Source organism: Eucalyptus grandis, chromosome 4 (genome assembly GCF_016545825.1).
Source record: "Eucalyptus grandis isolate ANBG69807.140 chromosome 4, ASM1654582v1, whole genome shotgun sequence".
Lineage (NCBI taxonomy): Eukaryota > Viridiplantae > Streptophyta > Magnoliopsida > Myrtales > Myrtaceae > Eucalyptus > Eucalyptus grandis.
The window spans coordinates 3492438-3516405 of NC_052615.1; the positions used below are offsets into that span (position 1 = coordinate 3492438).

A 23968-nucleotide genomic window follows, 5' to 3' on the forward strand; every position below is an offset into this window, starting at 1 on the left:
ATCATACAAACAACTTTTTTGTCCACAATCGTTAGCATTTGAAGTGAGCAACGCCTATTTAAAATCATTCATTTGGTTTTCTCTTTTTGTTTGCTTTTTGTCCTGACCAAGTTTCGAAAGAGGAAATGGATTCATCCATCACTCAGACATCATTTGATGCTCCTAGAAATCGTTTCTTCGATACCCACAAATAACAGAGAACAAATCTCAGGACATCTCGGACGAATTTCATTTTCTTTTAGGACCTCGACCTCCCAGGTAAGGTATGAACAAACAGTTCATATGTTACATGAAGAAGACATGGAAGTTTCTGGTCTACAAATCCTTAAATTTCCTTACTTAAGAGTCTTCTTAATCCAAACTTCTGTTACAAAAGAATATTAGTCAGGCATCCCCATTTGACCAACCTAAAATCTGAACAGGAAAAGCCAAACTCAAATTACAAAGGAGGACTTCAGAATTTAAATAAAGGAATCAAGCAAAAAAATGTAACACGAACATGTAGAACCACTCAATACAATAAATTAGTACCGGAAACTGTTTATTTCGAATGATGAGTAAAAAAATCATTCAAGTATACCTATTGGTCCAGGGGCAACCATTCTAATTCTAGCTCTATCTCTCCAGATTCGACATTCTGAAGCTTAAGCAAGACCTCCTGCTTCACCTTCCCATCGACTATGTTGACCGTGCTGTCCATTAGGAGGGCATTGTCATGAGATTTAAGCCACTTTCCAATCTGCATGTCTCCAAACATTCCAGCATCTCCAAAAGCCATTGCAGATGTTATCATAGGTTGGAGATCTACCTCTGCCTCTCCCATGATGTCATCAGCTGAAAACGTGTCATGATCAAATACCCGCTGCAGAAGTATGGAGATAATTCTTAGTATGGCACAGTGCATGAAAATTTTCTGTGGATATTCTAGTGAAAATGCTTGTGGAAAAATAACAGAAATTAAAGTAATTTGTGTGATTCATGGAAAACCATTGTGCGAGACTTATCCAGAGCTGCAATTCCAAGAAATTTATAGCAACGTGTATGGTGTTCAAAAATAGGATTTAGCCCTTGGTGATCCAAAGATTTTCAAAATTGTATCAGATGGTAAACAAGGTAAATAGAATGCATTCCCCTAAAAAAAAGGCTTAAACGGCAGGGATCATATCTAAACCCACAATAGATGTAAATGTCATGACAAATAGAAGAACCAAACAGAAGGATAATTCTGAAAGAATTCAATCTAGCCATATTGTCAAATGCCATTCAGACACCAAATTAAAATGTCATAAAGATGACGAAGCAAAAAAAGAGATAGACCTGAAGTTTTAACAAGTCAGGTCTATAATGGAAGTAAAAGGAAATACTCTGAAGGTATTCGGATAACCAACTACACTCCTCTTCTCAAGGATTTGCTTCATGGTTGTTTAACTACCAAAAGGGACTAAGGTTAACAGAAAACTTACCAATTTCAGAGGCCCAAAATCCTGAGGAACAGAGAGCATGAGCTCCTGATTCCAAACTGGATTCAAGTTGCTCTTGACTACATTAGTTTGAGCTGTCTGAAAACAGAATTCACACATTGTCAATAACTTCATTCCCTAAAAAAAACTTAACTCAAAAGCAGAACAGGATCACACAAAGAAGCACACACAAGACCAAAACCTGACAAGCAATAAAACAAAGGTATCTGCCACCACCACATGTGATTAAGATCTGGCAATTGCTTGAACCATCATTTAAAGAGATGATTAAGAAATGATTTATAGCAGTATGTAATTCACACAAGATAGAGATATTCAAGGCATGAACTATTGTGTCAAGTCAAAATAGAGACAACAACTAACCTGCTGCCCGAGATTCAAGACAACATAAGGATCGCTTGATAGCATGTCTCTGATGGCTAAATTTGTACCCTTTATTACTTTCACCTTCACTAAACCAATAAACTCTACCATGCCTTCCTGTAAAACAATTTGCATCACAGCAAGAACCAGCTGCCATTACCAAATGAAGCACCAAATACCAATAAAAGAACCATTTGCTTGTAGACGATCTAGAATATCAATAAATAAACCAATAATCATGAAAAGTGGCACTATGTAGGAAAACTTTGTTAAGCCCCACATTAACAAATGCATCAAACAAATCAGAGCAACCAAAGTAGAATCCTATGTATATGGTCTCCTTGCATATTTTCACTCCAGTTTCTACCTAAAGATGCAGGAGTTCAGAAAGCCTAAAAAAGCAGAAGGGTAATATACATTTTAACCACTTACAGAATTCTTTGATGAATGTGAACTTCTGAAGCTATCCATAATCTTCCGAGAAAAACTTGATTGAAGAGTGCTCCTTTCCGATGGCCTTGAAGCAATTCGTAAGCTAGGCTTCAAAAATTCTTGAAGCTCATATTTAGATCTACATCAAAAGGTAAAATCATACAAGTAATCTCAGGAAAAGTCAGAAGTAGTCCTAACCAGCTTCAACTTCCAAGTAGCTTGCAAGAAACATTTCTTACCATGAGAAGTGAAATAATGTGTACTTTGGTACGCAGATGGTCTTAGTATATAAAATAGGTCGGTTACAAACAGAGAGTGTAAAAGACTTGAATTTTGAGCATGTTATAACCTGATAAATCTCATGCGCTCCTCATGACTAGCATCAGCTCCAGGCTTTTTAACTCCTTCAGGGATAAATGCCTCATAGATTGCATTTGCTGAAGAATTCCCTCCGACTTCAATCATGGAATCAATCTCATCATCAGACCAGTCATCCAATGTTACAGACAAAACCTGAAACAAAACGAATAAAGTTGTAGATTATTGTGTCTAGTAACTTGGTGCTCCTGTCAAAATGATACCAAATGAAGCGGAACACAAATTTTCAAAAAATTCCATGGTTACAAATGTAAAATATAACTTTTTAAAATAATGGCACTTGGATTGTGAAAAATTTCTGTGAGATTACTTGCAAAAGATATTGCCAATTGCCGAGCAACTTATAAGGTGGTCTGCTATTACTATTTGAAGACAAGAATGCAAACTAGCAAAAGTGAAGCCAACAAGCAAAAATCAGAAAACCTTAGCCAATAAATGCAAACCTGCATCCATAGCATGACATCAAAAATTTGGTGACTTCATCTGTGAAGCAAAAGAATTTCCTAATAGCATATAAGTGATTTCAGTGGGGAAATGAGATTAAATACAAGGAACTTTCCTAATCTTTCCTTGATTAAAGAAAATTACACGCATCCTACAGTACGATTATTTATAAGAATAATAATGCAGTGTCATAATAACTATAATGGGAAAAGCACAGTGAGATGTGAACCTTTCTAGATGAAAGGGTGATACTCCCTTTTTAGAAAACTCTGAAATCTTGAGTCAACTGTTTTATAAACTTCAACCAGATGCATACTGCTTCTAATCAGAATGCATTCTCAAGGCAATAATAAGCCTATAAATGTATAGTAGAACCAATCTTTTTCTCTCCTGAAATACGTTGTGACTTGCCAATAATCTACTAAATGTATAATAAAAAGTGTACTGTTTTACAAATCTTTCGAACTTGAATATGATCTTGGGCAATTTGATCCACAGGCCCACAGACCACATCACATGCATAAGTAGCTAGATTAGTGTGCAACAAAGCCCAACCAGTTGACCACATTAATAAGGTTATAAACCTGCAAATCATGCTGTGTCCACTTTTTTACTGCCTTGTGCTGTTACAAAATAGTTAGCAAACCTCTCACACTGTTGGCTTTATTTGACATTGCTTGAACGTATGGCATAACCTATCTATGAAATCCTGGTTCAGTGATTTATGAAATTTCAAGGTATTGCATCCCATTGCATCCCATGTTATACTCGGTAACATTCTCTGCAGTGGCCCCTATCCTTTGACACACCTTTACCATTCCCCAGTAGGGACTCCGTCATATAAAATCTCTCTTTTTGTCATCTTGAAAAGATTATCAACTGAAGCATCTCTTTTTGTCAAATCACCAACTCTACATCATTCTGGCAAGGTAGAAAAGATAGAAACAATATTTTGCACACCAGTGTCATTGGTATGAAAAGAATAATTGAAGAAACTAAAGACAGCTTTTAACTTATCTAAAAGCTTCTAAATGCTTAACTCAATAGAAATAGACCTACAATGTATCCTGACATACTTATGAGCACTCCACCTGATGTGTAAGACAGGCCTCATACTTGAAATCCATATACAGACATGATCACATCAACTAGATAGAATAATACCAAAAGGGAGTGTAGGGATTCAAATTCTCAGCCTATGGTATGACACATCAACTAGATAGAACAACACCAAAAGGGCTTAACCAATCAGATTACAACATTGATTTTTTTCTTTTTTTTTTTACCATTAGATACAGCAACATAAGATGTCAAAACATGTAAAGATGGTTATGTACCTTGGAAGGAGCACAAAACTAGGACAATATACCTTTGAGATGTGAGTTCCCAAACTTCTGTGCACTCCACAACATTTTAAACATATGAAAACTCCAATATTTGCCGACCTGCAGATTCAGAGTCAAAGTTTTCTTAACAGTCCTAAGACAATATATTGTGGCACATAGCATATTCTGTGTATCGAAAGTTTCTAACATGTCGTGGGGCAATTATCTCATACTATTCTTCTCTCTGGTTGTAAACTTACCTCCTCTTATTAGCACAATTAAGTAACACTTAAGTGGTCCAGTCCACACTAAATGAATCTCATTTCAATTTGAATGTACACTGATTAAGCAGGAGTCCCAACTCCACCTCCTTTTCTATAATAATGTGATGCTTAAGGAGTATATTTGACTCTCAAACCCAAATCGCCATGGCCTCCAGAGACTGATTTACACTTTTCACATTACCAAACTATATTGCATGCTCATAAGGCACACTGGGGATAAACCTGTACGTGACTTTATTTGTCTCTCAAAACCTACATATGAGCTCACCACCTAGTTTCGGTCAAAAGGAAAAATGACATACAAATGTCAGTTACACAACATTAGCTTCAACTTCTGAAAGTAATCCAGCGACTAAATTAACAATACACACTCAGAAAAGATGACTTTCAAGAACAAGTAGATGATTGTCACAACTACAGATTCATCCATAGTATTTGCAGTAAGCTAACTAATTAAGAAGCGTACCAAAGTTCATTACTGGGTCTTGGTCAAATCACGTATATTAAAACATAAGCATAGAAAAGATGAAGTCTGGAAACTTACGCCCATTTAGGATCAGGAGCACCGCAATCGGCACAAAAGCGGTTATCACTCTGATTTAATAGATCCTTTATTATTCTCTTGCCTGAATGAGAGCAAAAATATCATCCAATAACTTTTGCCAGGTCAACATGTGATATCAAAAGCTACTAGTTTCCAGAAAGAGAGATATAGAAAAGAGAAAATCATGACATTTGCGTAAAAGTTGCTATTCTATTTTGATTTTTTTTTTCCTTCTCAATAATTAGAGAACCGAAATAGCAAATAAAAGTAAGACTATGATGATAGAAATAACATGTAAAGTGACTGTAGAAACTTTTTGCATAAGGACAGTTAGTTTGACTTTTATAGTATCATCCCTCATGAACATCTAACCAAATTATCAAAGGTTCCTCTAATTCCTTCCTTCCCTGGCTCAGGAAATGGAGACAGAGAAAGAGCTTGAGGCACGAAAGACTGGCAACAATGAGTTTCTTCCATAAATAAAAGTGAAAACAGTAAATGACACCGAGAGGTGCCAACCAATTACAAAAAGATCCCAAGAATAATATTTACCCACATGAAAGGTATCTACTCAAGGCGTTTCTGTAAATCGAAATGTTTTCCTAGCACCAAAAGCATAAACTTTCAAACCGTGTAGTTCCCACTGCAATGATCAAAGATTTCTTTCAACCACAAGCTTTTTATTCCTCCCTATCATTACTAACCAAAAATCCAAAGATGGTCAAACAAGCTCTCTCTTACTCAAAAGAACTTTCCTGCCTTGCTCCCACATCTCCCACTACTGACCATACCGTAACCCAACTTAGCCCATGCTCAAATAGTTGTTTGATCCTTTTTATTCCAAAAGCCAGGGTAAGTAGAAATCATACTTCACTCAGATGTCAAATTGGAAAGATTGGGCTTTATCATTACTCTGCAAAAGAACTTGAACTCCTCATGTTGGACTTGGCTGAGAATCTAATAATGTGTAGTATTCCAACGGTACGGTTGGTACCACAGTGCTTTTGTCTTTAGCAATTCAGGGATCTAACTTTTGAAAGGTTTGGTTGCACTGTACTTGTGAAACCAAAGGTACATTATTCTAACCTCTCTCACCATGACAAGCGATTGATCCCAAAATTTCTTCCATCTTTATCAAATCATTGTCAAATGCTTGTTCCATAAAGTGACCATCAATTCTACTCAGAACACTGTCTCAACTGTCTTATCTGCCATACCCCTCCAAACAATGACAAAGAGTTACCCTTCAAATTGTCAACCCATCACTTTTGACCCAAAAAAAAAAAAATTGTCAACCTATCACGAAAATAAATATGCTGCAAGTGCATGATTGACAATTCTAGTTCATTTAAAATTGCCTATTGAACAAAGTCACAGCTCCGAAAAGTTAATGAAGGACACTCTCTAGAAAGAAGCCAATTTGTGGGAGGAAACTGATAATGAAGGGAGAAAAAGGAAAAAAACTAGCTCTATGATCTGACCCAATTAAAAAGAAAATCAAAAGAAAAAAAGTATAGATTCTTTATACACAAAGACCAGATCCTTTTGCAAACACTGAAAGTCCATCTTTTGCCACTAAATAATTCGCATTTATGATGTTCTGCTGTACCCTGAAGGCTCTGTGCTAGACTATTTGTCATAACCATAACGAGAGAACCTGTAGATGAGTTTCCCAAGCTGGACAAGCTAAGGCCAGAAAAACATGAACGAATGTTATTAGTATCAGAAGTAGCTCCAACATAGGCTCTTCAACCACCACAGAATTTTTTATGTGCTTACAACAAAAACAACCTCAGTATCTTCTGTTCATCAGATGGATTTTGAAGTCTATCTTAATAGCCAAAATTTCTGTTCTGAATTCATTGCCCTATCATGATCCGAACACAATATCATTATACATGGTATTATCCATGAGCAATTTAGAGTATCCTTGAACATCTTCCCCATATAGTACATGACAAATCCTATGACAAATTTACTATTTATGAAATACCCACAATCTCTGATCATGTTGGGAAGTACGCTCATCTAGAAATCAAGCTAGAAGCCATATACAAAAAGAGACGCTGTGATGTACCGTGAGTACCTGAGGCGGGTCTGCCAAGTTCGTACGCACGATTACTCATTCTTCAACGAGGGACCGGCAACCATCCAACAAAAATTCTGTCTTCACCACATATTGCAAGAAAACAACGCAAACAACGGCACGGTTCAGCACAACAAACTCAGTTCACATTTAAACAGCACGCAAAAGGGACTAACTGTTAAAAAAACTGATAAGCTCATATTCCAAACACCAAGCAAAAGTCAAGAACCGCAGAGAAAGATGGGAGCAATTCAAGAGACGGAATCCCAGAGAGGAATGAGGGGTCATCCGAACAACACAGGCACGCAACAGAGCATTCGGAAATGACCCAGATAAATATCAAGAAATGGGTACCGCAAATTATCTCCTTTCGCACAGCCCATCATCCGCAGGCGAACGGAGAACGACGGGGGCGGGGAGGAATGGGAAAATGGGAACACGCGCCGCGATCACAAAGCATGCAGCAATCGGGTCAAAACCACGCGAAGGGAACGCAGGAAAAATCCGCTCCTCGGAAACATCGATTCACATTGTAAAAAACGACAGAACCATTCAATCAAGGACGAAGCGAGGGAGCGAGGAGATGGTCGAAACAGCGAACCCACCTGCGAATCGAAACGAATGTACAAGCCTTTCAAAGCTACGAATCCTCGGAGAGGAAGAAGAAGAATCGCAGAAGGATTATGTACAAGGAATTCGACAGGATTATGAACAGATACGAGGATCGGAGAGAGGAGGAGAGAGAGAGAGAGAGGGAGGAGAGAATGAGAACAGCGCAGCGTGAAAGAATTTGAAGGATGGGGTGGGACAAACAAAGCCGGCGTTGAATTGAAATATTATAATATTCTATATATATACGTACAATACACAGATATAAATTTATAGATAATGAAATAGTTTTTCTTTTAACGGTTTTGTGTGATGGAGAACACTTGCTCAAATGAACTTATAAATGTAAATTTTGGAGCGATGATTTTCACACAACGAATATATCATGAGATAGCAACACATTAATTAACCTAGTCCATGCATAAGCATCTCACATTCAATTTTGCCGTGGGCTAGAAACTAAGTGATAGACCAAATGTCTGAAAGAACACGTTAATTATGAGTTCTCTAAAAAAAAGTCAAAGTATTTGAATAAGATTAAATTCAAATTTTCATAAAAAAGAGATTCAAATTTCCTCACAAATAAAAAATTTCCAAAGAAAAAGAAGAAAGGAAATAGATATATTATCTATAGATAAAATAGGGCATTTTGCTAAAAGTATTTTTGAGGTAGCTAAGAAAGATAAGCATATCAAAATGATTCGAAGCTTAAGAAGACGACATATATGTATATATATATCCTAAAGGTGGGTCCTATCGATGAGGTCGGTAAAAGGCAAGTCAGCATTTTTCTTTATTAATTATATATATAGTGGAATATCCTTTGAGCATGTACTTGGCACTTTCGTTCCATTCCGCAGCCCCACGAAGCAACTCGAGATTCGCAAGGCACGTGCGGGTTCACATTTTCTGACAAGGACAAGGCCCGGAGTCGCTTAACCAAACCAACCGTTTTCTCGCAGAAATAATTTCATCTTTGACCAATCTAACCTATGACACTTGGGACCGGTTGGAATCACTTTTTTTTTTTTTTTTGTAATATCACAATAAATCCCAAACCGTTACATATACAACAAATCCATCCAAAGTAAATTTTTCGATTACAAATAATTCGAATCGATACACCTATGATAAATCATAAATTGTTACATTTTGTAACAAACATGCCATCGGTTAATTTTTGTTAAATTGGTGAACCTGTGAAAAACAAAAGATAGAATTCTAAATTGATAAATCTGTTTATCATCAAACTCAACAATTTGACATTAAAATTTAACGTAAACTAACACAAGATAAATTTATCACAAATATATCAATTTGAGATTTTTGGTGATCAAAAATTAATTTGAGATAAATTTATCAAAAATTTACTAATTTAAGGTTTTTCATAATATTGGCTTTTTTTTTCTAAAGTTGTCGAGGTGGTATTCAAATGGGCTTTCAATTCAGAATCAATCTTCAACGAATTGGTCTTCAATCAGTCATAATTGTTAAGATTTACAGCTTGACGAATTAAGTTCTTGATATTTTGTCATCAATCAATCAATTCCATTAAAGTTTTGATTTGGTCAACCAAAAAGAAGAAGAAGAAGAAGGTACATCATGTAGGTTTCCATCTTATCTCACGTGATTCGTCTCGATCTCTCTCTCCATTTCTCGTGGGCTAACGCAACGATAGATCACTTTCTCGATAAAAAGACAGGGTCCCTTTAATTATTGCACCTTAATATTTTGTTTTGTGGTGATTTTAATATGCTCGATTGGGAAGTTTAAGACCGATTTGGTAATTTTGGAGAGAGAGAATGTTTGAATTAGGGCTTTTCTAGATATATAAAATTGTGCTGATTCTGCATGACGACAGATGAAAATTATAGTGTTTTGTTCAGGCTTTCTGTATTTCTATATGTCGCTTTTATAAGATGAAATGCCTAATTTTATCGAAATAAAGAGGTAAGAAAAAGAAAAGGGAAACAGAGTATATTCGACTGTACGTTTAATCCGAAATCCCTTTCCATCTCACTTTTAAACTTTCCAAAATATCCTTGCGTTGTCTATGCTTTCTGTTAAAGAGGAATGATCACCTTTTTATTCTCCACTTTCATTTATTTTTCTCATAATTTTTTTTAACTCTAAAATTATAAAACGTCAAAAAACACAGAAAACTTTACAATACTTTATAAAAATTACTATGCACCAACTAATAAAGGACAACCCACTCAGACTTAGGCTTCGTTTGTTTCGTGAAAAATGATTGGTTTTAGAAAATGTTACTTTGAAAATGACTATTTGTATTGCTTAAAAAAATTGAATAATATCTTCATTGTTCACAAACATGTTTATACATAAATTGATGTCAATAATAAAAAGGGAAAAAGTGACCAAAAAAGAAGAAAAAACTCCAAACCATGCCCATGGTAACACATTTACTCCAATCTTTTTTTGGCACATAGAAAATCTTACACTTATACCCATGTGACACATTTACCCTAAATTTTTTTTTGTGACACAAAAAACCCAAGCATGTACTTATGTGATACATTTATCCTAAAATTTGAAGTAAATGTGTTGCAATGATACAAATTTCATGTTTTTAGTGTCACAAAAAAAATTGGGATATATATGTTATGGTGGACATAATTTAGAGTTTTTTTATAGCTTTTTCTCATAATAAAAATATTTTTATTTGTTATTTATTTCAAATGATGCAAATAATTATTTTTAGGAAAAAAATTCAAAAATCATTTTTCCGTGAAACAAATGCACCCTCGTTCATAAAAAGCACTAGCTCGCCCCCACATGTTGATTTGGTTAACACATTTGAAAATAGCATGCCTAGCTAATGTAATTCTTGAGAGCCGAGGCATGCTTGTTAATCCTTTGTTCAATAATCATGTCATTGATGTGCAAAAGATCACTTTTCGTTAATAGTCTTATGAAAATGATTTAGCATAGCACTCAATAACATGTCTTTCCAACGGTGAAATTATAAGCAACAAGACCAGATTAGATGTCCACCCTCTACAAATGAGCGATGGGAAATGCATATATGTTCGAATCTTTTATGCTTATTAAAGACTAGCTTCTAGTGGTTTCTAAAGGGAGGTTTTATGGACCCACGGTTTTGCCTCCCACACATGTTGGACTCCACGTCTCAAACCCACCAGCTAATTCGGGAGAGACCCATCGGAAGTCCTAAACCTCCTTTATAAAATGCAATTAAGAGCTTAATCTTTGAATTGCTTCAATCAAAATCATATCAAAATCATTTTCAAAAAGTACCATCAAATACTTTCCATGAATAGTACTTAAATTGCATACCCAACACCCAAAGATCGCCTAAATTTATAACTTAATTGCATATTTTTAGGAATGAAAACTTAATTAAATCAATCAAAAAATTCATTACTTGTGATGTGATCTTTTCTAATAATTTTCTAATAGTTCTTCATTTTTGCATTGCTTAAATCAATTTGTAATCCTTTTCAAAAAGTACAATCAAGTTCTTAAAGTGTACATTTCAATATAAGTTTAAAGCTTAATTGCATTTTTTAAAATAAAAATTAAGGACTTAATTAAATTAATTTAAAAGATTCATTACTTGTGGTGTGATATTTTCTAATATTTTCTAATAGTTTTAAATTTTTGAATTGCTTTAATCAAGTAGTGATCCTTTTCAAAAAGTACAATCAATTCCTTTTAGGGTAAAAGTCATAAAAAAAAAAACCCAAATTTTTCCAATTAAGACACATTTACCCAAATTTATACAATGTGTATTTACCTCAAACTTCTTCTTCGACACTAAAAACTCTAAACTTGCATCTAGGTGACACATTTACTCCAAAAATTTGGTGTCATAGAAAAAGTTTCGGATTTTTGGTGTCACCAAAAAAGTTTGAAATAAATATATCACATAAAAAAAAAAATTGAGATTTTTGTGTCACAAAAAAATTGAAGTAAATATGTTATACATGTATAAGTTTGGGGTTTTCGGTGTCACAAAAAAAAAAATTGAGACAAATGTGTCATAGTGAGTAAAGTTTGAGATTTTTGGTTGCTTTTCCCCTCATTTTCATGAACATTCTATGAAATTGCATATCCGACACTCAAAATAATTACATTTTTCATCACAAATTTAGGACTTAATTGCATTTTTTTTAAGGACTCAATTAAATACTTTAAAAGATTCATGACTTGTGGTGCAATTAGTCCCTCAACTTATGATGTTTTTCTAATGTGGTCCATATATTTAGGAGTTGCCATGTCCTTCCCTTCACCGATTCCGACCAATTGAAATTGAGGCTTCCAATGATGCTATTGAAATAAACCTTCACACTAATGCACCACTATAAAGTAGTGGTCCACTATGTGATCAACAAGATCAGACATTTCAAATGCAGAATCAAAAGACTAAAGGAAGAAACAAGAGGAGGGCATCTTTCCCAACCATAATGTCAACTTTCATGAAATCTGAAACGCCTTCAGCTAGGGTCATTAAGAAGCATTTGATGATTCCCATTTCAAGAGCCATATTAAGCAAAAATCTAAAAAGGCATCCAGGATTATTGGCCTCTGGGCCAATAGTCAAATTGAATGGATTTGAATAACCAATAAGCTCCTAAGTGGAACTGAGGCATCCCAATGCAGAGTGATATTCCAAGCAAAGAGAGGCTCCATCGGTGAAACTTCCACCGTCGACGCCAATTGGCTGCATCTAGAAGATCAAGGAGAAAGCAAGATAACTTCACCCCCGCATAGCATAGTAGGAAAAACATGGTTATCTTTGGTGTGATTGGATCCAGATTCCCAGATATGACACAACCTATACAGAGGAATGCAGCAAAAAGTGTAGCAATGTGAGGTTCACTCCCATCTGCAACCTTAAAGTAATTGAGAATGGGAAGCATATCATCATTTACTATTGCTGCGAGAAGGCGAGGTGGCGCTTGTGAGGCTCTGGATAGCTGCACCTAAAGTTGAAAGGATAATTCCAATGTACAAGAGTGCAGGAAGAGGCCAAGCAATTATAACAAGTTATGGCTGCCGAAAAAAGAATTCTGCAAGGTACTCCTTGGAAAAGAGAGAATCGGAAATTCAAGATGGTTCAAAAGCTTAGGCATTAGCATTTAAAAATAACTAACAATTCACTCTCCAATCTAATCTAAACTATCTATGACCAATTTTTTTTTTAAAAGATCAAAAGTTAGCTGCCAATAACTTTTCTCCAATTGCTAGATTAACAAAAGTGAAAAAAAAAAAAACAATTAGACATAGAGTGCATTTGATTTAGCATTTTGAAAACTCATGGGGTAATGTAAGACAATTTAATCTAAAGGAGTTTGAGCAATTGCAAAGGCCATTTGATAAATTATGCTTCGAGAAATAACTTTAAGAGAAATGTCGTTTGGTAAAAAATACATTTGAAAAGCCCATAATATTATTATTAAATTATTATTATTTTTTAAAATTGCAAATGAAATAAAATACATTAAGTAAAAATAAAAATAAAAAGACCAAACCTTTCGCCAGTCTAAGGAATGGTTTGGTCTTTTTTCAATTAAAAATAATAATGAGGGACAAAATAAGAAATTTGAAGGATTGATGGAGGTAGTTTTGGAAGGAAAAAATGATTTTAAGCATTAGGCCAATGTTGAAAGCCCAATGCTAGTTCTCACTAGTATTGAGCTTTCAGCCTTCTTAATGATGGCTTTTCACTTGAAAGCTCATTCAAAATGGTTATCAAATGATCAAGTACTTTCCTAATGGAGTTTGGAAACTGAAAGTCCTTAGAAATACTGAGCCAAACGCACCAATAGTTAGTAGTTGGAAGAGTTGCAGCAAGTGTACCAATGGGTATTGACCACTGTGTATCTGCGGATTTCAAAGAAGAAACATGGTTTCTTCTTTCTCGTATTATTTGTCATACTTACAGAGGACATGCCACATAACAGGGCCTACAACAGCTAGAAAATAGCAAGAAAATAGAAGCAGAAATAGGAACAGCTTTCCTACTTCCTAATTCCAGTGATTTCCATCCTAATTCTGAGGATTCAGAATAAAAGGAAATGAATAAAATGGAAAAAAATTAATTTCCTATCCCAAAATTTTTCCTAATTCTTCGACAACCCCCTCGAGGAGGTTGATCGATATGAATCAGCCATAATTCCAGCAACAGCACGAAAGAAAAAGACCAACCAGTCCACTGTAAAAAATAGTGAAAAAACCGATAGTTAGAAAAATCAGCAGGCATTCCTCCTCCACATTAGAAAACACCTAGCATGCCCGAGAATGAACATATATGGGATGACAAAACTGAAATTGTGAGATCCACCGCAATAGTATGGAAAAAGAAAACCTTCAAGTCAGTGAAGACATTATTTTCTCTTTTTCATATGCTCATAGAAAGCAGTATGCTTTCTTGCAGGAGCTTCTAATCAGATATCGGTTCAACAAAGGACAGCTTTCAGTTGATTGGACAACAGTCAATGGTTAATGCAGAAGGAGGGTGGGAGTAGACAGAGCATTGCACTACAACAGATCATCCAAATCATGTTCTAATATCATAGCTGAAACAAACAGATGACTCTTTAAAGAAGTTATCTAAATAGAGACCTCAAAATAAAATGAGCATTCTAAAAGCTCCAGAAAATTTTGCTCAATTAATTGTTCACGGTAGATGCGAGGTAATGGATATGTTTACAGGATATATTCGATTTGACATTCCTTAAGGTACGCCTTGATTAGCAAAATTTCGTGAAGCAGCTTTGGACTTCAGGTGAAAGCTACTGGACACCTATTTTGGTATTTTGAGCTTTAAAAGCCAGGATTCAAGCTCAAAGAGCTTTACAATAATTTAGGAAACGCTAAAACTTTCTATCTAAAGACTTTCAAATTCTAAAACTACTTTTCGATGTTTTACCAAACTCATCCCTAGTGTTGGTAGAAGAAATTAAAACCCAAGTAGCAATCAGAAATTGAAACTTTAGAGAGTATGACGTGTGAGTCCACATCACACTAATGGCTATGGAGTTGTCCTCGGTTTTAATCTCGTGCTAGAGTTCAAATGCCAAGAGTGGCTGTGAAAGATGGTTTTACACTCCTCTGACCTCCGATCTCAGAAGAACCGACTCGTTTAGGTTAAGTGCTAATATTCATAGCAGAAGCTATTCCAACATAGGCTCTTCAACCACTGTAGAATTTCAATGTGCTTACAACAAAAACAACTTCAGTAACTTCTGTGCACCCAATGGATTTTCAAATATATCTTAATAGCCAAAGTTTCCATTCTAAACTCATTCCCTTATCGTGATCTGAATGCGATGTCGCTATATATGGTATTATCCATCCCCACACCGTACATAATATATTAATTGCAAAATTACAAACATTTGAAATTTCCACAATCTCTGATCATGTTCAAGGGTATGCTCATCTAGAAATCGTGCTAGAAGCCATAAAGAAAGACACTATAATGTACTATGAGGACCTGAGGCAGGTCGGCCAAGTTCATATGCACAGTTACTCATTCCTCAATGAGGGACCGGCAACCATTTGACAAATTCTATCTTCACCTCATGTTGCGAGAAAACAACCAAAACAAAGGCGTGGTTTAGCACAACTTCGGTTCATATTTGAACAGCACCCAAAAGGCACTAACTGGAAAAATCCCACATAGTTGAGCAGGCTACTACCCAACTATAAGAACACTACAAACTACCAAATTAACTTATCAGCCCAAAATCCAAACCCAAAATTAGAAAAGTTAAGAATCACAAAGAAAGATGGGAGCAATTCAAGAGAAAAATCCCATAGAGTAATGAGTGATCATCCTAATATAGGAAAATTATCTTCTTCCCTACAGCCAGTCTTTCACAGCAAATTCTTATTTGGAAAATAATTATTATCATTCAACATCTTGAAATTGCAATCAGGCTTGGAAGATATCATCAATCACCATATTCCCCTAAGAGAGAGTTCATTGTCAAAACGAACTTAACTCGTGGAAAGGGTTTGTTGAATACGCCAGAAGAGAACTCGCTATTTAGAAAAGGGCTTCTCACATACTCTTAAGAAAAAACCATTTTATCCCATTTGTTAATGTGGGAAATGAATCTAATCACACGATATAACTCACACAATCAATGTAGAAGGTTTTGAAAATCATTTGGAATAAGTACACATTGACCAATCCAAGAGATCTTTTAAAGGATCGAAATGTGGGCTAGGTCATGGTTTCAACAATGGATAAGTCACATAGTGTAAGAAACAAATAATCATCGATTACCTCCACCGAGTTTACAAGTCAAGAAATATTAAAATGAGATACGATAACCTTGCTCCCACTTCTCTGCACGTTAGCTTTGAATGTGAAACCCATATGTCAGCCCAAACGATCCCTATCTGAAGAGACTTAATTTAGGGATGTAATGTAGGCTTGGTGTCGTGGTTAAGAAATAAAAGGCTAAATAGGCTCAAAAATACATTCAGGAGGGTTTTGGAGTCGGCCATCATCCGAGCATCTTTACCAACTTCCTTCAAAGATCTTTCCATGGTCCCAAGAATCCCTCATGTCTTGCTCTGCTTGCTTTTATTTTTACTACTATTTTGAACAACTCCATGATGGTGTCAGTTAAAAACTTCCTAACACCAGAATAAATGGAGTTTTCCGAAAAAACCTGCTAGTGGAGGAAGACCTCCTAGGGATAAGAGAAAGCCTTGCCCAATAATCTCTTTCCGCTCAAATTAGGTTCTGTTTCATGTGGTCGGATATTGCTCGGACCAGCTTCGTACATCTTGACTAGTCTAACTTTCGGGTCAATCTTACGAGTGCACTCTTCTACATCGACCGGTGCTGAAGTACTCCCTCAGAAGAAAAACCTTTCTAGGCGATGAATCAAGCGAAGCTGGATATATATAACTCAACCATCATTTTCTTCCTCCTAGTTCACACCAAAAATAAAAAAAAATAAAAAAGAATCACAGCACCATCATGTAGACATGAACTTTAGAAACTTTGGAAAAAAGAAGAAGAGGGAATTAACTTACCAGACGGCAAATAAGGCCTTTTTAACTTTTGGCCATAATGAAAATAACAATGATGATTTGGGTTTATTATTCGATGATACAGATCTGTCTCTAAATACTCGGTGTTCTTGGTCAAATCCTAATCAATCGGGTAACAGATGGTAGATGACACCGCTAACCAGTAATCAACAGAACCCACGCAGCTGAATTAATCCGTCATGCGAGAGCGGAGAGACTCCAGCTCTAGTAGACTTCGACATGCCACTGCTTGTTCTTCTTAAGCTGCGACAGCTTCTCTTCCCAGCTCTCGCCCCTCTCCACCGCGACTCTCTTCAGGGTGTCCTGGATACCCGGCATCATTCCTTTCAGCCCACAGAAGTAAATATGAGCCCCTTCGTCCAGGAGCTTGAAGATCTCATCACTGTACTCCTCGATCTTGTCCTGGACGTACATCTTGCCCCCCTTCTTGTTATTCTGCTCCCTGCTGAGTGCCGTGTCATACCGGAAGTTGTCTGGATAATCTCGGAGGTACTTGGAGAACTCGTCGTCATAGAGCAGGCTGTCTGAGTTGGCAACACCGAGGAAGAGCCAGGCAAGGCCCCCAAACTTGTACGTGGGGACAGATTCCATGAACATGCGCCGAAGGTAGCCTCGGAATGGGGCAATGCCAGTACCGGTCGCAATCATTATGTGAGTGGCGTTTGGGTTGTCTTCAGGCAAAAGCATGATCTTCCCAGAAGGGCCTGCAAAAGATACAATTATCATATTCAAGCTCTCTTTCAGTATTAGACATGCATGATGGTTGAGCTCCTAGTAGGCCTGGCATTAAAAATGAGATATACCAAAAGTAACCCAGGAAATTAACTTAACAAATGCAAGGTAGGCATAATTTGGACCATAAAAATTTGTTCGAACCGTCTTTGACTATCAAATTGGGCAAACAAAAAGTATAGTCTCTATTTGAGTAAATCTCAAACTATCTTTGAGGAGGGAATTGAAGCTATTTCAAAAAGTCTGGGCAAGATACTTTCCATAGTATATTACTAGTACAATACTTCACGTAAAAAGAAAGTAAATGGAAAAGTTTGAGAGTGATGAACTATATTGAGCTTCTGAAAATGCAAAACATCAATATCTGTCCTCTGTCTCATACTTGCAGTCTTCCAGAGTGCATTATCGAGGATTTCCACAGACAAGTGTTACTCGGTGGCAGATGGTGCCACATTTGGTCTCCCATTCTCGCAAACTAGAGTCCAAGACCAACAGCTCTCATACTAAAGAAATACTTTTAATTGAGCTCATATTTGCTAATACTTTCACAAACCAGTCACAAGTCTAATTGAATCATTCTACAAGTATCCAAAAGAATTTTATTTTTTATGGAATACCATCCAAGCTCAAGCAGAAATGGTAGATTGATTCTAGCACCAATCTGAAGGAGCCCTTCGTCAATCTGAAAGACCCAATACAATCAACAGTTAAAACACAACTCTTAGAGGGAATTCTGTGTGAACTTTGGCTCTTGACCTTAGTCAGTAGTGAAGCATTCTTTAAGCACTTCCATGTTATTGATGAAGAACTGCACATATAAATTGCCAAACAGGTGGAAGGCCAGCCTCCCAGGCTTCATTAAAGACAGAAGCTGAAAGTCTAAGCAGTCATGATTGTTATCCTATTCGGGCATACACAAATATGCACAAACTGCAAGGCATCAGGATAATTTCTTGCAACTACCAATTCTTGGCCGATTAACTGGAAAAAGAATTTGTATTCAACCCTTCATTTAGTGATCATTAGACATTTAATTCAAAGAGGGCACTCCAGACGCACAAACCAGGAAAAGTAGTCAGCAATACCTGTGATTTTAACTTTATCTCCAGGTTTTGCATTGCAAAGGAAGTTGCTGCACACTCCACTTTTAGAAGGATCCTCCTTTCCTGTCTCAGGATCATAATAGAGAGCTCGGCGGACACACAAGCTGGCTGTTCTACCATCGAAAGAATCTCCATACCTGGTAGATGCAATCGAGTAAAGACGAACATTGTGAGGGTTCCCTGGTTTCTTTGGATTTTCACCCTGCAAAGCCACATGAAGACAATGATTATGGACTACTCAGCACTGAGTCTATGATTTAATAAAAAAATTCTTCAAACAAAGCATGTTTAGAAAATTTGGAGCAGCTGCTCAAGTAGAAACAACTCAAATGATGCAAATAAGCATTGCAAAAAATGAGAGCTAGAGCAAGTCACTGCGATTCAAATACATTGCCAGAATTCACGTTTTCTTTTTTCTTTTTCTTTTTTTTGGGGGGTGGAATTCCTTGAGTGAAATGGCACAAATAATTGACACACATCACGTACTTTAATTCAAAGTCTCTTCCAACATTATATTAATCCTTATCAAGGGAATTTGACAAGGGAAATTAAAAGGAAAGTCTTCTTGCTTTTGCTCAAATCATCAGTTACTCAAGACGCTCTTACACATTCGACTAATTGCAACGCAAACTAGAAAGCCAAAGTGGAAAAGATAAGGATTACGGCTTCATGACTAGCAACTTACAGGAGGAATTACACCATAGCTCTGTCCTTCCCAATAGGGGACGTTGCCGCCGTGATCAATAACAACATGACAAACCTCACCAGGTGCTTTTGGGCCTACAAGCCTCTCAACAGACACAATGGTTGCTGTATAAGGCTCCTTTGGCTTGAATGTATTTAATGGGGGCTCTTTGGCATCCTCAAGTTGCAATGGTGAGACAGCAACTTTCGGTGCATTTGCTTGCTGCACTGACATGCATATTGTATACCCTTTCTTGGATCTTGCATTCTTGGTACTCAAGTCCAATGTCAATACAGGTGCCCGTAATGTACCACAGAAACTGAGAGTATGTGCCTGCAATTCATTAAAAACTGGTTAGCTTAACAGAGTAACTAATTTACACAATGGGCAGAACAGAATGCTGCTACAAACTTTAGTATAGAAATAAGAATTTCGTAACAAAATTTTCAAATTGTTCAGTAACCAGTGGGATATAAACCAAGAAAGGAAAAAGAGAACTCAGCCAAAACTTTGAAGTGACTCATATATACTTCATCATATTTAGGTGTGCGTCACTATTCTTAGAAGCGAAAAAGCAACTGAATGCATGCCCTATGCTTCACCTTCCTTGTAAATAAACCAAAGAGAATGCCATATGGCCATCTGGTAACCTCTGTATTAAAATTCCTTATTGGCTGCTGCTCAATTTGCATTTGGATCAAATCCAGCACTGTAGACTCCATTTCACAGTTTGACAGTGTATAGCAATTCAACTAGATCCAAAATACTACTCTGTACAAGCTCAGAAAAAAAAATTCGCTCATGTTCACAACAAGATTGCTTTGAACACAACAGATAAGAGTTGTGGTAGGTGTACTCTATGTACAATTAGACAAAAGAGGATGGATATGTCATTAAATATATTAATGCGACTTGAAGTATGTTTGCTTTTTCCAGTTTTCCATTTTCGATTTTTAGTGAAAGAAAGCGTGGGAATATTTTCTCCAATTACAATGACAAGAAGAGAGAAATTTCATGAAATTTTTTCAGATATTCTTATTTTGAACCATAAGTGGTGCAAAACAAGTATGAAATTACACACAACATGCCTACTTAAGACATTCACCATAGACATTTCCAGAAGAGTTTTCGTGAAAACTCCTACGACAAAACAGAAGGCAGGAGAACAATTCCCCCACCATACACTACCTTCATGATCTAAAACTTTCCTTTCCTTAATTTCCTTGTATCATCCTTTTATTTTTATTTATAACGTTAATAGAACTGACATAGTACTCCAGCTATAAATAATATTTGTAAACTGTTCATATTTCATGACCTCTACTTGGGTATATTTTCTAATTTATACTCTGCAAATATTCTCTTTCTACCCATTAACTCCGTCATCTTCTAGACACTTGATAGAAAGGTTGTATTATAAGATGACCACTCCTCTGCCACTATTTCATTTCTTACTTTTTGACAACTGGATATTCTTCTGACATTATCACTCAAATTTTACAGAGAAATGTCGAAAGTTTACCAGTAACGATGGTCATCTGATAAGTTCATCACTTTAGGACAAAAATCAGTGACTAACTCTCAACAGATTGCACTAGAATATAGACAAGAAAATAACTAAGCATTCTTTTGAGAGATTCAATTGAAAGTAGCTTCAATCCAATCCATGACAAAATCCAGTACTTCGAATAAATGGTTTTCATATTTGTAAGATGGAGACAGCTACACGGTTAAGATCTTATCGAGTATTGCCTTCACAATGGAAACATACAGGTGGCAAAGGTATGTAATGCATCCGTAGCGTGTAAGTAAAAAATAATGCTTGCCAGAAAAAAAGAGAAACAAATGCCAATACCGATCTCAGACAATTATATGCCTATAAGAAATATCCTTCAAATAGAATCTCAACATGAAACTTACAGAAGCGACCACTTATCAGAATCACCATATATTGAATTTCTCCATTTTGGCAGCAACTTCATAATATATATTCTCAAGTTTAAAACTTTTCCACGGTGACGCAACTAAGGAGTGCAACACCAAGAAGAATTTCTAGCCTCCTTGGGGACAAGAGTTTCAAAAGAAGTCTGACTTTTTCCCTGATCTCGCATTATTGACAATCTAACCAAAAGCATAATGCATGGAATGCATTCATTTTACCGGCGGATCCAATTGAAACAGAGAGACCACAGACTCTTGAAAAAGAAAAGAACAAAAGAACAGCCACCTTAAACACCGATCTTCTAATGGATGAATCGCTACCAACAGGAACAGCAACAGAAACCTGCAAGAACCACTACACCGATCAGTTTCCCACAAACCCAAAAGCACAACAAAGAGTAAAAGAATCAAACAACGGAAAAGGGTAATCAAGAAAGCAAGAAAACGTTAAAGAAGCGAGAAGCATTTGTGCTAATCAGATAGAACCCGCCATCTGGGTCATTCCCAACTCCATCCCCACTTCCGTTTTCAAGAACCTCCCCTCACTTTTCTGTCGACCCCCCAACGGAAAAACCGAAAGACCGATCAACATCGAATGTAAGCAGATAGAACCCGCCATCCGGGTCATTCCCAAGCCCATCCCCACTTCCGTTTTCAAGAACCTCCGCTCACTTTTCTGTCGACCCCACAACGGAAAAACCCAAAGACCGATCAAGATCGAATGTACCCACCTGAGATACAGCCGAGTGCGCCATCGGGTGGATCGAGCGCGGCGGAATCGACTACGGTGGGGTATGCAAGAAACTACGAGCTGACAAAAAACATGCGCGATCTTGTTTAAGTAGGGACCGGACAGTGATCCCTTGGAGAGCGGCAAGAGACAAGTTGGGGATTTGGATTTTGGCTCCTCAAGATCACCGCCGGTCTCAATTGGCTCTCCAATCTCTCTTGTTGAGTCTCTGCCTTTTCCTTCAGATGGCCCCTAAAATAAATGCATGTACCTTAATTAATTTACTATTCATAATAAAAAATATAATAAGCTTGCTTATTTTTTTATCTAAAACTATTATGATAAGCTTGCTTTATATATTTATCTTCGGTTACTATCAGGAAAAACTGACTAGTATATTATTGATGAATTCACAGGCTGATAGTTTCCGTTAAATTTCTAAATTTGATGACATGCGATAGTTGATTAATGTGCTAATTTAGGATTTTACTTTTCGTATATTACAGTGGTAGATTTTTGTGATAATAATCAAATTTTATTAAAGAGTATATTTATTACAAATGTATCATTTTATGGTTTTTGATAAATTTGTTAGGGATATACTAGTTTAGGTTTTTTTTATAACTATTTGCGATATATTTATCATATATATACTAGTTTGAGGTTTTTATAATAAAAAATTAATTTGGGTAAAATCACACGTGTATCAATTAGAAGTTTTGAGGGTATTAATTGTTTTATCTTTTGCTTCTATTTACTATAATTATAAGCACAAAGAGTTTCGCTAGTGATACCTTGATATTTCCCACAGATCAAATAAAAAAAGAATTTTGTAATTTTCGATGTGCAATGTCTTCATGATATGCATACTCGATAGTTTTCACATGATGTTTTCCAACGACACAAATGGATTTGGCAAAAATATCGAAAACTCATGAGTTTCTACTCCATGACCAATTACATACCTCTTTGAATTAAAGTTTGCATCCTCACTTTGAACGAAAATATACATCTATTTACAATTTTCACGTTCCTTTATGGAAGCACCCCACTCATTTCTTGCATCCATCAAAACACAACAGTAAACAATAATATCTAGCCCCTTCCTCAACCACCGCGAATAGTCGCCTCCAGCATTTAACACCAAATGCCTCGCCATGCCGTTCAGTTGGATAGCTAAGGGCATGTTTGGTAATATTCGCAAAAACAACTGATTTTTTTTTTTGTTCTCCAAAACAAAAAAAAAGAAGTTTGTTTGATAATTTTTTGTTTCTAAAAATAAATATTCATTTTTTTATTCTAGAAAATGGATTTGGAACATAATCAAGAAGTAAAAAAAAGTTACTTCTTATTCCCAAAAATAATTTTTAGAATCAAGTCCTTTTTTTTTTTTTTGCTTTTCTCTTCACTTTTCTTCTACTTCCTTTTCTTTTTCTTCCTTTTGGCTAGTCACCAATCTCAATCATGGTCCGTAATTGGTCAGATGAGGGCTGGAGAGGCTCAACCTCACCCATGGCTAAGCTCGGCCTCACCTAATCTAGTCGAGGCTTAACCTCACCAACCAATGCGAGGCTAGGCCTTATCAGGCCACCGTGAGGCTTGGCCTTATAGGTGGCCAAACGAGCCTTTAGCGAGCTCGTTGAATCTTGCCTAACCGGTTGCTAACCACTCTCGTGACTAGCGATTGGTGACAAAGAAGGAGGAAGAAAAGAGAAAATGAAAAAGAGAAAAATAAGCAAAACATAATAAAAGTATTAAAAATTAATAAAAA

The 23968-nt window shown here is 36.3% G+C and overlaps 2 protein-coding genes across 6 annotated transcripts; both read right to left on the reverse strand.

Moving 5' to 3' along the window:
• Nucleotides 1–515: 515 nt before the first annotated feature.
• On the reverse strand, nt 516–8152 carry LOC104440704 (probable ADP-ribosylation factor GTPase-activating protein AGD13). 4 transcript variants are annotated; one of them, XM_010053648.3, is made up of 9 exons: nt 7943–8152; nt 7338–7414; nt 5252–5333; nt 4468–4543; nt 2626–2789; nt 2277–2415; nt 1845–1961; nt 1464–1559; nt 516–862 (listed from the first exon to the last, which is right to left on the reverse strand). In XM_010053648.3, exons 2-9 carry the CDS (start codon nt 7375–7377, stop codon nt 581–583), a joined length of 996 nt encoding a protein of 331 aa, XP_010051950.2. In that variant the 5' UTR covers nt 7378–7414; nt 7943–8152; the 3' UTR covers nt 516–580. The 4 variants fall into 4 exon arrangements, with proteins under 4 accessions (XP_010051950.2, XP_010051948.2, XP_010051949.2 ...); XM_010053646.3 differs by having other exon boundaries at nt 7329–7414; XM_010053647.3 differs by having other exon boundaries at nt 7338–7418.
• Nucleotides 8153–16962: 8810 nt separating this feature from the next.
• On the reverse strand, nt 16963–22420 carry LOC104440705 (ferredoxin--NADP reductase, root isozyme, chloroplastic). 2 transcript variants are annotated; one of them, XM_010053650.3, is made up of 5 exons: nt 22199–22420; nt 21754–21810; nt 19527–19859; nt 18824–19043; nt 16963–17710 (listed from the first exon to the last, which is right to left on the reverse strand). In XM_010053650.3, exons 1-5 carry the CDS (start codon nt 22220–22222, stop codon nt 17211–17213), a joined length of 1134 nt encoding a protein of 377 aa, XP_010051952.1. In that variant the 5' UTR covers nt 22223–22420; the 3' UTR covers nt 16963–17210. The 2 variants fall into 2 exon arrangements, with proteins under 2 accessions (XP_010051952.1, XP_039167610.1); XM_039311676.1 differs by lacking the exon at nt 22199–22420 and adding an exon at nt 21988–22084.
• Nucleotides 22421–23968: the final 1548 nt, after the last annotated feature.

What these genes read in the sequence shown, in the direction of transcription:
- LOC104440704 (XM_010053646.3), bottom strand. Translation starts at nt 7,377, where the DNA reads ATGAGTAATCGTGCGTACGAACTTGGCAGACCCGCCTCAGGTACTCAC. An exon ending in CACATTCATCAAAGAATTCT is followed by an intron (nt 1,962 to 2,276) that starts GTAAGTGGTTAA and finishes ATTGTTTTACAG; the next exon opens with GAAGGCATGGTAGAGTTTAT. An exon ending in ATTTTGGGCCTCTGAAATTG is followed by an intron (nt 863 to 1,463) that starts GTAAGTTTTCTG and finishes ATACTTCTGCAG; the next exon opens with CGGGTATTTGATCATGACAC.
- LOC104440705 (XM_039311676.1), bottom strand. Translation starts at nt 22,059, where the DNA reads ATGTTGATCGGTCTTTCGGTTTTTCCGTTGGGGGGTCGACAGAAAAGT. An exon ending in TTAGAAGATCGGTGTTTAAG is followed by an intron (nt 19,860 to 21,753) that starts GTGGCTGTTCTT and finishes AATGAATTGCAG; the next exon opens with GCACATACTCTCAGTTTCTG. An exon ending in GCTATGGTGTAATTCCTCCT is followed by an intron (nt 19,044 to 19,526) that starts GTAAGTTGCTAG and finishes GTGGCTTTGCAG; the next exon opens with GGTGAAAATCCAAAGAAACC.